Here is a 15,165-nt window from a genome sequence, read left to right as displayed (position 1 = left end):
AAAAAGGTGGGAGTGAGAAAGTTCATGTGTGCTTCTAACAAAAAACGATTGTCACTCCTACTAAATATGTAGGCAGCTGTCAATAAGTAGCATGGACTAACAAGCTGTCCACCCGCCAGCCTCACTCTCTCCTGCTTTTCCTAACAAGCTGTCAACCTCCTGATGTTCACCGTAGCTGGAATATCTCCCCAGGGCAGCCATGGTGCAGCCTGCCTTCGCTAGCATCAGTGCTACATGTGACCTATGCATATGTTGGCCCCAAAGCTTCCTTGGGGCAGAAGGGGAAGGAGAGGAAGCAGCACTGAACAGATGCTAGTCATGCTGGTCCAGACGGGGCTCAGAAGCTGGTGAATGGAACAGAGCATCCGCTCTCCCCCTGTTGGCATCATGGCTTTTTCTAATCCAAATGTGACTGTCTTCTTTTTGAGGTGGAGGTCTTCATTTACTTAGCATCAAGGAGATGAGCCCCTCAAGGAATCCGGGGCACAATGGCCCATCGACCACCACCCCGAGACTGGAGCTCAGTAAACTTTTCAGTCAGACAGACAACGTGACTCTGTGTGTAGCAGGGGCTGGACCTGATGCCCAGGAGTCCATTCCTGTCCTACCTTCCTCACTGCTACCCTTGGCCAGGTGCCACTCTGGCACTGTGTCCACCTTTGGCGACTGCTTGTGTTTGGTCTTGGGCTTTCAGGGCTGGTTAGCTCAACGTGATGGAAGAGCAAGAGCTGACCTCTGATGTTGGTTTGCTGCTTGTTACAGTGCTTTAGGGAATCTGTAGGACATGATGGGGCTCCCCAGTGGACAGCGGTGTTCAGCATCTTCCCAGGGTGCTCCAGGTACCCTAAACTCTGTAGTCAGCTCTCCTGCACTATGAGCAGAGAGTAGGACAGTTCTTTACCCTGGCCCTGGACCAGCGGTGCTCTCTGGCAGTTCAGGGGTGGTCCTCACAGTGCAAAACAGCTGTGGTGGTGCTTGTCTTTCCAGGCTAGCAGGGGCGCAGTTTCAGAGGGCTCTGAGGCGCTGCTGTTGGCACCACGGGCCATGCATCTGCAGGGGCGTATGGGCACAAATGACCCTCAGTCCTCTGAGGAGTGGCCTCACATATGGGCTTGTCACCCAAGGTCACCCTGATGTCAAAATATGGGTTACAGCAGTTGATGAGAAGCTGTCTGAGTCCTAAGACTGTTTTGTGGTGTGTGTTGTGCCTGTGCATCTGCATGGCCAGAGCATTAACCTTGTGCTAGAGGCTTGGTTTGGGTCTGCCAGGCCAGGTGCTGACCCTAGGCCCTTCTGCTCTGACGGGAGGCGAAGGTTGCTCTGACGAGGTACGGGTCCATGGGAGCAGAGCAGTGCTCTGAGACATGCGTGTAGCCCTGCCTCTGAGGTCTGGGCCCTGTTGACTTGCTGGAGGCATTGGGAAGCGTTTGGGTCAGTGAGGCTGGGTGAGCGCTCGCAGTGTCCCATGTGACCTCACGCCTCCTGAAGGGCCTGTTCTGGATCGTTGGGAGAGTGGGGAAGGCTGAGGGTGATGTGTGGTGTTTTGCATCTGGAGCTTTTAGCTGCAAAGGCTGTGGGTTTCAAATTCACATCTTTTTACATGGCAGCAGGGCACCTTCACCTGTTGGTTGATGGTGGTTTTGCTCAGTAGGGTGCAAAACACAGGACTGGTTTCCTGTCTCCAGTGCCCTGACTCAGTTTCCCCGTATGACCTAATTGGAGATTTAACCCAGCCTTTACTCCAGTGTATGTTTTAATACTCCCTTTGTGATCTGTGAAGCCTTACTTCTCAGCAGCTGGAAATCCTGCCCCTGAGCAGGGGGTCTGAGGCCAGAGATTCAGGTTTGGCTTGGAAGGACTTTCAGGTTTTGACACCTGGGCCAGACAACTGTAGGCTGACACAGCTTGTCATCTTCTGAGGAAGGATTAACCACAGTGGGAAAGGCTTGGCAGGGCTGTGATGATCTTTGTAGGTTTAGGGTACCAGCTGTCCTATAATATTTGAAGTAGGTTGTTTGTCTGATTTATCCCGATCCCTCTCCGCCTTCCTTGGGATTTTGCTTCTGATCCACTGTTCCTCTATGACAGCAGGCACTTGGCAGCAAACCTACCTCATGGCTGCAACCTTGTGCTCCTACTTCTGCAGCCAGCAGCTTCGAATTGTGTGTGTCTGCCTTGACAGATGTCAGGACCACAGCAAACATTTGCCATTCGTGTTACCTTTGAGGAGGATAGAAATACTGCAGCTTGAGATGGAGAAGTTAGTGATATCCTGGCAGTATGGGGGGCAGGCTGGGAGGGAACAGTGAATTCTGGTAGCTCTTGGGAGAAGCTACAGAGCCATGGAACAGTGCAATCCCACAATGGGAACCTAGAGCTGGCCTGAAGACGGTAAGTGTTTTCAATAGATGGTTTTTAAAGAAAAAACCTCCACCTTTCACCAAGTTATTTTCTGAATTTCTGTTCCATCTCTTTCTTTCTTTTCAGAAAAACTCAGAACAAACTGTCCTTTACACACAGTGAAACTCTCCTGTCGTTTTTCTTCTGTCTTAAGAGACAGAATGCTATTGATGGTTGAACATTTCTGGCCAGCATCTGTCAGGTTGCTAAAACCAGATGAGGACAGGCAGCGAGATGCTCATGGGGAAGAGTTCTGCTTGTCTTTTTGAATTGGGGTGGGCTGGAAGTGACCACCAGGGTTTTTGCCTTTTCATGTGCGTAATCCAAGCAAACATAATGCTTCTTTGCCCTTTTATGCTGGCATCTTTCAGAGGCACAGCGGACTGGTTTGGGGTGAGCAAAGACAGTGATGCTACTCAGAAATGGCAGAGAAAGAGCCTCCGCCACTGCAGCCTGCGGTATGGGAAGCTGAAACCTCAGGTCATCCGGGAAATGGACTTGCCCAGTCAGGACAATATTTCTCTAACAAGCACAGAGACTCCTCCTCCGCTCTATGTCGGGCCCTGCCAGCTGGGCATGCAAAAGGTGAGTAAGCTGGGACAGAGTCAAGGCTATCGTGAGTTTCCTGCACAGTGTCTTTACTGCTTTGGCAGCTGTAAAGGGCTATCTGCGGGCTTTGTTCTGCCTGAACATGTCTGGGCTTCGTGCTCAGACACTTCTGAAGTCTCAGATACAGTTTGGCAGACTCCCTCCTGCAGCAGCCTCTCTCTGGTCTCATTGGCTGAGCTCCCTCAGCTGTTTTGGTGGTAGGTTCAGAGCCATGTTTGTCATGTTGTGACTATGGTGATGATTAGATGTGTGCATCATGTCCAAGAGCTCTCAGCTTGGGCTTTTTGCTGCCATTTTGCAAGGACTAAATTTTGTGGTATGCACAGTGTTCTGGACCCAAATATATAGTAACAGGCCTGGTATCACTCAGGACACCTGCCTCGTGGATCCTTGTCCCAAGCAGAATGGAGGCCGTAGCACAGCTACTGTCCTTATAGAAACCTGGTTATGTTTTAGGACTTTGAAAAGTCTCTCTTGCATCAGTGATACTACAGCTCTGCTCATGGGTCCTCAGAAATCGTTTCGAGTGGCTGCAAAGGGCTTCTGGTAGCCCCCTACTCACCTCCTTAGAGTGTGACCCCAGGGGACAAGACCCAGTCAAGCACATCCAGTTACCAGCACTTCAGAACTAACCCGCACTATCCTAGCTCTTCCCTTTGCTCCGTTCAGCAACAGTGATTGATGTGGTTGATTACTGCGCGTTAGTGAGCACCACTGCAGCCTGGGCAAGTGGGGAAACAAATTCCTTCCACGGCAGGTTAGTCCGTGACCTGAAGCCTGGCTGCATCACTGAAGCAGAGAATATTGTATATCTTTCAATCAAGTTTCACCTTGTTGTGCTTTTTCTTGTTTCTTACTAGCTGAAGTAAATCTTGCAGTTAGTGTTTGGTCACAGGAGACTCAGAAATATCGTTGGGCTCTATGTGGACTACGTTAAATCAGAGCATGGTGTTGATAGGTGTGTAAGCCCATAAAGCTTCCTGTTGAGTGTGCAACTGTGGATTAAAAAAAGCTTGTAAAACGTTAGGATAAAGCATAGAAGTCTAATGGAAACCACAGCTGTGATGATGTAAGGACAGAGGCAAGGTTTGTAGCTGAAGGCAATATTTTCATTAGGTTGATTTGTATGTTTGGAAGAAGTGAGAGCTTTGGCCTGATGAGTCCCAAAGAAGGGCTTGCAGCTCCTGGAAGGTCGCCTGCTTTTTCCAGCTGTTACAACTTAATTAATGGAAGCAGATGGAAATACACAGTTAAGGTTTAGCAGGATGCTGTTTAAGTCCTGGGCTGTCCACTATCAGAAAGGAAACAAGCTGGAGGAGAAAGAGCATGGATGTTTTCAGGGATTTCTCAAACTCCTGTTCAGACACCACATTCTCTGACTAGAGCTCACTGGCACAGGAGATGAATGAAACCAAGAGCTTAGGAAGGGCTGAAAGAGGTTTGGAGTCTCCTGTGAACATCAGGAACAGTCTGGGTGAAAATAGTCAATATCAACTAAAGAAAAAAAAAAAGAAAAAAAGAAAAAAAGGCAAGGGGAGAGGTTTGAGGACTTAGGTTTGAGGCTTACAACTAGGGCTTAGCTTGCAGCAGGTTATTCCCTATCTCCCTATTGTAGAATTGCTTATTGGTCCATCCAGCCTGGTTCACAACCAGGCCACAGTCATGGTCTCAAGATGGTTGCTTGGAGGGAGGAGGGCTTGGTAGGGAAGGGTGTGGGGGTGAATGGACTGATGGGCTGCTTCTCTCGGCAGATCATAGACCCCTTGGCCCGCGGCAGAGCTTTCCGTATGGCTGATGACAACGATGGCTACAGCATGCCCCACACACCGATCACACCAGGCGCCACATCGCTCTGCTCCTTCACCAGCTCGCGCTCAGGCTTCAATCGCCTCCCACGGCGACGGAAACGGGAGTCTGTTGCCAAAATGAGCTTCCGAGCAGCTGCAGCTTTGGTGAAGGTAATGTCTGTGGGAGGGCAGGGACCAGTCTGGCAGCAGGATGGGGCTCTGCCCTGAGGGAAGGGTGAGATGAGAGGGAAGGAGGTGTTGAGCAGAGAGGATGGGGAGGGCAGTGGTGGAGGGGAAGCAACCAAGCCATCTCCCGTTCTGTTTCAGCCATGTGTCTAGGAGGCGGGATTTGCAAGAAGCAGGGGTGATGGCTAGGTTTTGGTACAGGTCTTGCTTTCCCTTTATTGGTCTGGGAGCTTTGATCCCCACAGCCAGCAGCCTCAGAGCATTCCAGCAGGTCCAGTTCAGCTTGCCTCGACGTCTGGGCGGTCCATTTGCACCTGGTCAGAAGTCAAGGAAGAGCAGAAATACCCAAGGCTCTTACTATGCGAATCTCTTCATCCTGCCATGTGTCTGCTTTCCTGGGCCCAGTGACTGTTTTGCTGTGTCCAGTACCACCCGTCACTGCGGTTTGGTCAGAGACATTGTACAATACATGGTAGAGGAGTGTGTTGCAAGCCTCACCTGCGTGGGAGATGGGCAGTGTGGGCTGAGAAGTGAGGCAACACCTATGAGTTTTACGAGGAAGATGTCACACATCAGCAGGTCTTCTGTGTCTGCTCCACACACAAGCATGAACCAGCTCAGCACTAGGGCTCCCTGCGTGCTGGCTGGGATGGCCCTGCACGTGCTTGGTGTTCAGGTTTCTGGCAGTGACTCGAGGCCACTTTCTCTGGCTACAGGGGCGCTCTGTGAAGGACAGCACCCTGAGGAGAGCTCAGCGGCGCAGCTTCACCCCAGCAAGTTTCCTGGAGGAGGACACGGTGGATTTTCCAGATGAGCTTGACACTTCTTTCTTTGCTCGGGTGAGGCGCAGGGCTCTGGCGTGGTACTGGCCCCAGGGCAGTGCAAGACTCCTAGGTCTGTCAGGACTGCGTGTTGCAGAGAGCAGCACTGCTTTCTGACGGGGCTGGTGCCTCAAATGGGATGCTGGCGGCTTCTGATGGGACTTCTGTTTCTCTGCCCAGGAAGGAGTCCTTCATGAAGAGCTCTCTACTTACCCAGATGAAGTGTTTGAGTCGCCATCAGAAGCTGCCATCAAAGATGCTGAGATGAAACCTCCAGATCAGACAGATCTCACAGGAGGTGCCTTGGACAAAAATGAGCTTGAAAGAAGCCACTTGCTACTGTGAGTATCTTCCTGGAAGCTGCCAAAGCCTGATGGGGGGTGGTCAACCTGTTCAGAGTGGGACCTCCTGCATGGAGGAAGGCAGGATCTGAGTGCTGTGGGTGCTTGGTGCAGAGCTCAAAGAGCAGTGCAGTGATGGGTTTTCTTTAAACACAGCTGAAGACCTCCTGTGCTGGCTACCTATGCATGTGAAAGGTGACGCTGAGGCCACCTCTGCAGTCTCTCTAGCAACTTCCAGCCTCAAGCGATGTGTTTCAGAGACTGAACCATGCCTTGAGGAAACAAAAGACACTTTAAATCAGCTGTAAGGATGCTGAGGGCCCAGCCTTTGGCTGTGGAGAAGGTAGCAAAGACGAGAAGGCTGTTGCCATTGCCACAGTCACCAGGAACTGTTGTCTCGCTCCAAGGAGCAGTGTGAAGCATTGCTGAGTGTCGAGCTGGGCTACATTCCTTACTTGAAATGAGAGAAAGGTGTGGCACTGATGCTGAGAGCCCTACAAATATGTGGGTGGTACTGTACTGTATGCCTAGATTTTTTCCACCTGAGTAACTGGTACTGAGTAATTGCTCCGTGTCGTTTCCGAGTCAGCTCTAGCTTAGCTGGCAGCTCACCCCAGCAGAGAGCTCTGCTGGGTGTGAATGTGGAGCAGACAGGGAGGTCCTTGTTGTGGTTCTGCTGCTCACAGCCCATCTTGCTGTGTTGGCGCCTTCCCTTCAAGTGTTTCCAAGAACTTGACTCAGTCTTAATATAAGTGGAAGCAGCAAATGGTGGGAGTTTGTTGTCACTCCTCTGAGACGGTTTCAGTCTTCTTGGTTTTATTTGGATCTCCTTAACTAGTTTTATTTATTGAGGAAAATACATTTCTTTCACACTTCCGGGAACTGTTATCAGAATCATAGTCGGGTGTCCTTTTAGGTGGCCAGGTGTTTATTTTGGCATAGGCTGGTAGCCCAGCCCTGGAAATACTGGGAAACAGTACATCCATAACACAGAAACCACTTGAACTCTTGGGGCAAGAGCAGGCTGCAGTGGAATCTGCTCTTTCTGTTGGAGAAGGACTTCCCAAGGGGAAGTTGGGACTTTCAGCTTTATAAAAATGCATCTTCTGCAAGGTGCAATATTGAAAATAGCTGAAGTTTCACAGCAGTGTTTTGGCTAAAGATTCTCCCTCATCCTGTTGCTTGTCCATACTTCAGAGCACTCATGATCTCTCCAAGGTGCTCTGGTGATCTTTCAGAAAAAAGTTTGTCAGATAGTTTCTCTGACCACTTCTAACAACCATTGTCTTTGTGCAGAGAGGGTCGTTTAGGAAGCCAGAGGAGGTAAACTAGACTAGAGTGCATGTCAGGGACATGCCTACTATAGTGCTGAGCGGTGAGCAAGGGTGAAATGGTAGGTAGGGGTTTTGTTGGTCAGGGTCTGAATGCTGACCTCCAGGCTGCTGTTTAAGAGCAAAGAAATACAAAACCATCTGCATGTGGTGGAGACTCCTAAGGCGGGTACTATCCACCAGTAGCTTGTGCCAAGTTCATCACACACACGATTTTGGTAAAAAAGCCTTCCTTTAAACAGGGATGCTTGGGATTTTTATTGTGTTGTTGAGGCCTGGTTTTGTTGTTCTCCTGAAAAAATGCATGCATTGATGCAAATAAAGGGAGGAATGGAAGACAGATCATGAGAGGTAACCGGCACAGCTTGCAGCATGTGACAGTGTCACTTTCTTGGTCTGCGAAGCTGCTTGGATTCCTGCTCTTCTCCTCTGTCCGATTTGGTGGGCATGGGGGTTTGACTCGCTAGTCCAAACACAGTAAAGTGCTTTAAAGGTGGGGATTTCCACTTCTGGGCTAAACTACACTTCCATTGCATCGCAGAGAGCGGAGTAAGGGCAACGAAGTAGAGGAGGAAACACATGTGTATGAGGCTGCAGATGTGCCCAGCTGCAGCCTCGCCATTTCAGCCCGCTGCTGAAACACTTCCTTAAAGCCTTGAGAGCTCCTCGTCGGTGGGGCTTAGTTTGGCACAGCTGCCTCATGCCACCTTCTGCCTGTAGTCCTGTGCTTTCACCAACTGGTGCTGCGTAACCCTTTGAAATACGGCTTCCACGTCGGGGCACCTTGTCTGCTGGCAGCTGCTGCTCAGCCCAGCTGTGGTGGGACAGACGGAGGTTCTGCTACCACCAAAGACACCAGACCCATTGCTGTCCTGCTTTCTATTTCAGCCCACTGGAGCGAGGCTGGAGGAAGCAAAAGGATGGGGCCCTGGCACAGCCCAAGGTCCGCTTGCGGCAGGAGGTGGTGAGTGTCAGCCCCCAGAAGCGTGGCCAGCGCATCGCTGTCCCTGTCAGGAAGCTCTTTGCCAAGGAGAAGAGGCCGTATGGCCTGGGGATGGTGGGGAAGCTGACAAACCGTACGTACCGCAAGCGCATCGACAGCTATGTCAAGCGGCAGATTGAGGACATGGATGATCACAGGTGAGAGCTGCTGTCATCGAACGGGGTCCCAACAAAACTAGCGAGTGAGTGGTTGCCGTTGCCCCTTGGTGACTCAGGTCACTGCCTTGGGGTGGTTGAGTGAAACCTACTGCTAAGACCCCCCAGTCTGTATCCCTGAAGTGCAGTGCAAACTGCCGCAGACAGCAGCATGTTAGTATCACTATGCACTGGGACCTCACCCTGCTCCTCCTGTTGCTTTGCGTGTGTCTCTGCTACCAGGAGGGACTGCAGATCTCTGCCCCTCCACCACTGTCCTGTGATGAAGACGAAGGCTCAGGTGTCCCTGCCTCTGATTGTTCCCCTAAAGTCATTGTTTCAGACACACTTTGGCATCGGGCTTATGCGGATGTTTACTTGGGAAAGGGTGGCTTGCCCAGTGTAATGGGGGAGTCAGAGTAAACAGGGTCTGTCTGCCAGTGAGACCTTAGGTCATTGCCTCCAGTCTTGTGCATCCCTAGGTGACTGTGGCCCTGTACCCCAGATTCTGGCAAGGTCCCTGGGGAAAACCAGCAGCTTTTCTCCTATGTTCTGCGAGTAGGTGTAATATGCCTGGGTTTTTGCCTCTGATCTTTTCCCTTTCCCTCCATCCAGGCCTTTCTTCACTTACTGGGTCACCTTTGTGCATTCACTCATCACCATCCTCGCTGTGTGCATCTATGGCATCGCCCCTGTGGGGTTCTCACAACATGAAACTGTTGATTCAGTAAGTAAATCCTCTGACTTGCCTGGAGTGTGACTGTGTCTCAGCCTTCAGCTGCTGGCTCTTGTGTCGTAGTCTTCAGCATATTGGCTATTTGCCTGAGCGCCTTGATGGCTGGATGCTGGGTGTCCAGCCTTGGGGGGCTGCCTGCAGCATCTCTGTGAGCCCCCACACTGCCTTCTCTCCCTGTTGCAGTCACATTGCTCTTGACATCAAATTATATGCTGCAGAAAGCATGGCGAGCTCTTTGCAGGCTCTGGTTGTGTCTGTCCTGGGAGCCCTTTCAAACAACTTGTTCTGTTCCTGGTGGAAACCAGCAGGATGTTCGTGGCAGGGAAGTGTTTCAAACCTGAGTTAAGTTTTCACAACAGTTGCAGGATTTTGCTTCTGCCAGGAGCAAAACTGACCTGTCTGACTTCGAGAGCTGATCTTGAAGCTGTTTGTAGCCTTCCCATGTGTTGTTAAAAGTCTCTGGGGTATGTATCTCTACAGTCATATCCCTGCTCCATGTGGGGGATGCCCTGGGGAGCTTCTCACCTACATGTCTGACACCTTTCAGGGTACTGTCACCAGCACCTGGGCCTATGCTGCCAGCAGGTGCTGCTTATGCTTCTGAGCTGTGTGAAGCTTTTTGCAGGTTCTCAAGCCACTCCCAGGTCTCCAGGCCCTGGGATTTCTTGAAAGTTGAAGTAGCTGGAGGTAGACATTTTAAATGAAATCTTAAGATGAAGGTGCCCATGCTTTGATGGGGGTTTACCTGTGATCCTGCAAAAGACCAGTTTGAAAGAACCATGTGCCCGGTCATTGGCTCTGGGAATTTCTCTTCATCCTGGGTGCTATTTTCACCAGCCCCTGCTCCTTGCCCTGCAGACCCTGTGGGCAGGAGCTTATGGGGCTCTCGCTTTCTCTTCTTGCAGGTCTTGCGAAACAGAGGGGTTTATGAAAATGTCAAATATGTTCAGCAGGAAAATTTCTGGATCGGCCCCAGCTCAGTGAGTGCCATTGGCTGGGACTCTTGGTGGGCTGAGGGGTGACTGTGTGCTGCAGCCATGCCACGCGGGGACCGGAGCCCTCCGCTGCTTGGAGCTTGGTGCTAGCAGCTGCCGTTGGTTGGACTTCCCACGGGGCCCTGCTGTCACTGGCAGGGTGCAGCGATGCTACCGGCCCCAACCGCCCTGCAAAATGGGCTGCCTGGAGGCTGGGGTGGACCTTGGCACTCCTGCTTTGCACCCTGTTCCTGTGAAGCCAAGCATGGGGCTAGAGAAAATGCAGGAATTGTATGGTGTGCGCCAGCTTTCCTGGTGCCCTTCCCCCTGACATGTCATGTCCCAAAGTTTCCTGTCCCAGCCGTAGCGCTGGCCTTTCTGGGTCTGTGGGCAAGGAAATCCCTGAACTGTTGTTCTGGGCTTGCCTTCTTCAAAGCCAGTACTGAGAGTCTGCCTGATATGTGTTGGCCTTCATCGTGCAGGACTTGTCCCTGGTCCCTTGAGTCCTGATGGGGTACCCCTCGCAGTTCCCCCAGCCTGCTGTGCCCCAGGCAATCTTTGCTTGCCCCTTGGCTGAGCTGAGTGTTTCCATCTCTGCCAGGAGGCCTTGATCCACCTAGGGGCCAAGTTCTCACCGTGCATGAGGCAGGACCAGCAAGTGCACAGCTTCATCAGCGCCAAGCGGGAGAAGGAGAAGCACTCGGCTTGCTGCGTGCGGAACGACAAGTCGGGCTGCGTGCAGACCTCGGAGGAGGAGTGCTCGGTGAGTGCGGTGGCCCCTTTTGTGCTGTCCCTGCAGGCTCAGGGCCACCTCTGGTGATACTTCTCCAACCCTGGGCTTTGCAGTGACACCTCTCCTCTCTCCTGCAGTCCACACTGGCCGTGTGGGTGAAGTGGCCCCATCACCCCAGCACACCAATGCTGGCAGGAAGCAAGAGGCAGTTTGGGTCCGTTTGTCATCAGGACCCCAGGTAGGTCCTGTCTAGTCCAGCTGCCATCCTGAGGGGCACAGGGCTGCTGTGACAGTAGAGTCAGAGAAGCATGGAGTCCCAGGCCAGTTGATTGCTGGATGGGACAGCAGCTGCTCTGGAGACCACGGGACACGGGGGCAGTGATGTCCCCACCTGCCCTGAGGGCTGCAGGGGAGGCTGAGGCAGAGCGTGATCATATTTCTGCTCACCCCTCGTCTCCAGTGGTGTTGGCTGCCCACCCGCACAGCGGCCTGTTGTGAGCTGTGGATGCCTTCCTCATCCCTCTCCCTCTCCTCCCCTGTGCCCTGCACGGGCTTCCTTCTTGGGATACAGCAGTCATGTTCCCAGCCCACCTCTGCTCCAGAGCCCTGCCAGCTGCTGGGTGCCACGGCACGCTTTTGCCCTTGGTCACCGTGGGCTGATGGAGAGCTGAGACCAGCTGAATGCCCCACCTTTGGGTGCCCACCTGGAAGGGAGCCAGCGAGCTATGTGCTGTTGGGTGGCTGCCTTTGTGCTGAAGCTGTGATCTCTGCTCGCTGGAAGGAGGCTGCAGCTTTGATCAGCACAGCCTTGGCTGATCTGATGCAGCGTGTCACCAGCCCCTTCCAGGGACAGAGGAGAGCTGTGGGACTGCGGCCTGGGGGCAGGGACAGTGTGGTGGCTCCCTGGGGGATCCTGCCTGGAGCTAGGCAAAGTTATTTCTCAGGCTGATCTCTGCTTTCTGTTGCTGCAGGGTTTGTGAGCAGCCAGCCTCGATGGAGCCACATGAGTGGCCAGATGACATCACCAAATGGCCGGTGAGCATGGCTGCTGGCACAGAGCCTGTGTGGGCAGCTGGAGTACGGCGTTTGCATCCCACTGTGCAGAGCCACAGCTGTGTTGGTGGAAGGCGGGGGTCTCTGGTGCAGCCTCCTGCTCGTTGTCACGAACACCAGATCAGGGCAGCCATGGCTTTGTCTAGCCAAGGCTCAAGGCCCTCCAACAACAAAAGTTCCCCTGTGCGAATGAAAGCTCTGGGCTCTGCCAGGGTAACAGGGTGGTGGAGACCGACTCAGCCTCGGGGCTGTTTTCATCCCGACAGAGAGGAGGTGTTGCTTGAGGCTCAGGCAGATGAGGTGTCAGGCACCATCCTGCTGTCAGAGGGAGGCCTTGGGAGGCCCGTGTCTGTGGGACTGGCTTCTTCCCAAGGGGCTCTTTTGGCTTCACCCAGGCAGGAAGCAAAGCCAAGGCTGTCTGACTGCAGCCTGTTGTCGTTTTGCAGATCTGCACAAAAAACAGTGCTGGGAATTACACCAACCACCTTCACATGGACTGTGTGATTACAGGCCGGCCCTGCTGCATTGGGACCAAAGGAAGGTAATGAGTTTTAAGTGTGAGAGGCTGGGTGTTGGGGTGAGACACAGGGGACCCTTTTCAGGTTGTAGACACAGCTGTTTGTCCTCCTTGTCCGTCCCACATGCAGCCCAGAGCCGTGCTGGGAAGGGGAATTGGACAGGGAGCCATGACAGGTCTCCCAGGCGGAGCAGGACTCTGGGATGAGCAGGAGATGGCAGCCAGCCCGAGTTTTTGGTGTGGCAGGCTGTCTCGCTCAACTGGTCCTGCAGTTTGGAGGGACTCTGTTCCCAAGGGATTAAATACTTCTACTGGGGAGTTCTGCGCTTTTCCTTAGGAGTGGGCAGCTCGGTCCTGACCGGCTACATTGGCCCCAGCCTGGAGTCCCTGAGCGCTCAAGGAGATGTCAGGGAATAACCTGCTTTGGGTTTGCCAAGGAGGAAGATGCTGTTCTTCCTCACGTTGTTCCTCAGCTTGAGTAGTTACCCAGCGCTTGGGCCTGGCTTTCCCTGCTAGGGAGAAAAATCAGTGCTGCGCCAAGGAGCTTCTCTGTCTCTGAAAGTCATGATCAGGATGCTCTTGGCATAGCCCCCCCTTTTCCACTCTGTCAGCTACGAAGGCACAAGACACCCCCAGCCCCAGAGACAGAACTGCCAAAGCTTGGGGAAGTTGTTTCTCAGCTGTAAATAGCTCAGCTTTAGGGCTTGTTTTGGAGCCGCTGGATGCAGGCCGTTAGTCTGTGGCGGTGACTCAGGCTTGCCTGTGGGAGAGCAGCAGAGGGGTGTTTGGAGAGGGGCACTGTGTTCAAATGGGAGTGTATTAGTGCATCTGTTGCAGAGACACTACAGCACGCCAGGGGCAGCTGAAGGCATCAGTTCTCACAGGCAGATGTGGGATGAAACAAGGGGGAGTGGGTGGCCTGGGAGGGCACAGGGTGGTCCATTGTGCCTTCCACGTGGGACTTGTTCCTCGGTTTGATTACTTGTGCCTCCTCCAGGTGTGAAATAACCTCCCGGGAGTATTGTGAATTTATGCGGGGCTATTTCCATGAGGAGGCAACACTCTGCTCTCAGGTAGGTGCAGGGCTGGGGATTTGTACAGCTGTCAGGGTGGGACAGGACTGCAGCACAGTCACCCCCAGATCTTGCCAAGTTGCTAAGGAGAACAGGAGGGAGAAGGACAGCTGCTGACCCAGACTGTAATGGCAGAGCTGGCTGCATCTGCCCCTTTTTGGAGACCAGTTTAGGACTTGGATTGGCAGCTGCGAAAGCCCAGCACAGGACCACTGTGGAAGCAGCGGGAAAATGCAACCTTCCTGCTCCACTGGCGAGCAAATGCGGATGTGTCAGTTGTGCATGTGTTGGGGTGAAGAATGAGGGCATTAAGCTGCTGCAGGGAATGGGTAGGGGTAACTTGGTGTTGGAGACAAGGGTTGGGACTTTACACAGCAAAGAGGGAGGAGGGCCCCTCTTTCAGACCTAACTGCAGTCTCTGCCCTCACCTTGGTAAAGGGCCACGCTGGCTGGCACACCTCACAGACTCACTTCTGCCCTAGGTGCACTGCATGGATGATGTCTGTGGACTCCTCCCTTTCCTAAATCCCGAAGTCCCTGACCAGTTCTACCGCCTCTGGCTCTCACTTTTCCTCCATGCTGGGTAAGCAGAGGTGTAAAGCTTCCACTGTGTGGGTGGGGGAACCCTGAAGCCTGGGATTGCTATGAGGTTTGTTCCGGCACTCCCTTCTGTGATCGACACGGTGGTGCTGAGCTTTTGTCCCTGCTGGAGGTTACCATGCTGTATTTGCTGGGAGGGATATTAGAGGCGTGGGCGATGCCAGACCAGGAGCTCTCAGCAAGGAACACAAGGGGTGACTTCAGTGGCTGCTGCTTCAGCTCCTGTACTCTGAACTTGGCAGGATCCTGCACTGTCTGGTTTCAGTCTGTTTCCAAATGACGATCCTGAGGGACCTAGAGAAGCTGGCAGGATGGCATCGCATCTCTATCATCTACCTGCTCAGTGGCATCACTGGGAACCTTGCCAGTGCAATATTTCTACCCTACAGAGCAGAGGTGGGTCTCCTGCAGACTAGGTGCCTGGTAACTTGCCCTGAACACAAGCCTTCTCTACACGCCTGTGCCTCTCTGGCAGAGCCAGACACCCCAGAGCTGGGCTCTGCAGCATGTGCCTTGTGCAGATTTGTAGCTAGAAGACAGCACCACACCATTGTCTAGGGGTGAGCAGTAACATCCCCCAGAGTACCCTGGGCTTCCCAAGTGACTGGCCCAGTTTGTTTGGCTGCAGTAAGGTGGCTGCCTCTCGTGATGACTGGGGGGGGTTTGTCCAACCGCAGGGTAAAAGAGGCCCCTGGCAGGCAGGGAGTTGAGAGCTGTGGCTACTGCCAGAGACCCTCGCTGTGAGAGTAGCAGGCAGGAGAGGGGCAAAGAGCAGAGCTCACTTTTCCCACAGTCTGTCTGGGACTGTCCCTGTCTGCATGCCACAGCTGGAGAAGTCCGATGGGACTACCCGGCTTTGCTTTAGAA

General features: G+C 53.0%; 1 protein-coding gene across 3 annotated transcripts in view; it reads left to right on the top strand.

Annotated features, from left to right (window-relative positions):
- RHBDF1 (rhomboid 5 homolog 1) overlaps nucleotides 1-15,165 on the top strand; it is a 38,642-nt gene that overhangs the window by 22,684 nt on the left and 793 nt on the right. For all 3 annotated transcript variants that reach the window (XM_086472980.1, XM_009957071.2, XM_086472979.1), the window contains 14 exons: nucleotides 2,772-2,985; nucleotides 4,761-4,967; nucleotides 5,699-5,821; nucleotides 5,984-6,144; nucleotides 8,364-8,615; nucleotides 9,228-9,339; nucleotides 10,254-10,328; nucleotides 10,924-11,085; nucleotides 11,193-11,293; nucleotides 12,027-12,090; nucleotides 12,555-12,649; nucleotides 13,623-13,698; nucleotides 14,181-14,281; nucleotides 14,541-14,694. In XM_086472980.1, the coding sequence (XP_086329106.1) occupies nucleotides 2,772-2,985; nucleotides 4,761-4,967; nucleotides 5,699-5,821; nucleotides 5,984-6,144; nucleotides 8,364-8,615; nucleotides 9,228-9,339; nucleotides 10,254-10,328; nucleotides 10,924-11,085; nucleotides 11,193-11,293; nucleotides 12,027-12,090; nucleotides 12,555-12,649; nucleotides 13,623-13,698; nucleotides 14,181-14,281; nucleotides 14,541-14,694 (1,897 nt within the window). The remainder of the gene's footprint in view (nucleotides 1-2,771; nucleotides 2,986-4,760; nucleotides 4,968-5,698; nucleotides 5,822-5,983; nucleotides 6,145-8,363; nucleotides 8,616-9,227; nucleotides 9,340-10,253; nucleotides 10,329-10,923; nucleotides 11,086-11,192; nucleotides 11,294-12,026; nucleotides 12,091-12,554; nucleotides 12,650-13,622; nucleotides 13,699-14,180; nucleotides 14,282-14,540; nucleotides 14,695-15,165) is intronic.

This window comes from Leptosomus discolor, chromosome 14, assembly GCF_034619465.1.
Source record: "Leptosomus discolor isolate bLepDis1 chromosome 14, bLepDis1.hap2, whole genome shotgun sequence".
Classification (NCBI taxonomy): Eukaryota; Metazoa; Chordata; class Aves; order Leptosomiformes; family Leptosomidae; genus Leptosomus; species Leptosomus discolor.
This window is presented reverse-complemented; position numbering and strand designations above follow the sequence as displayed.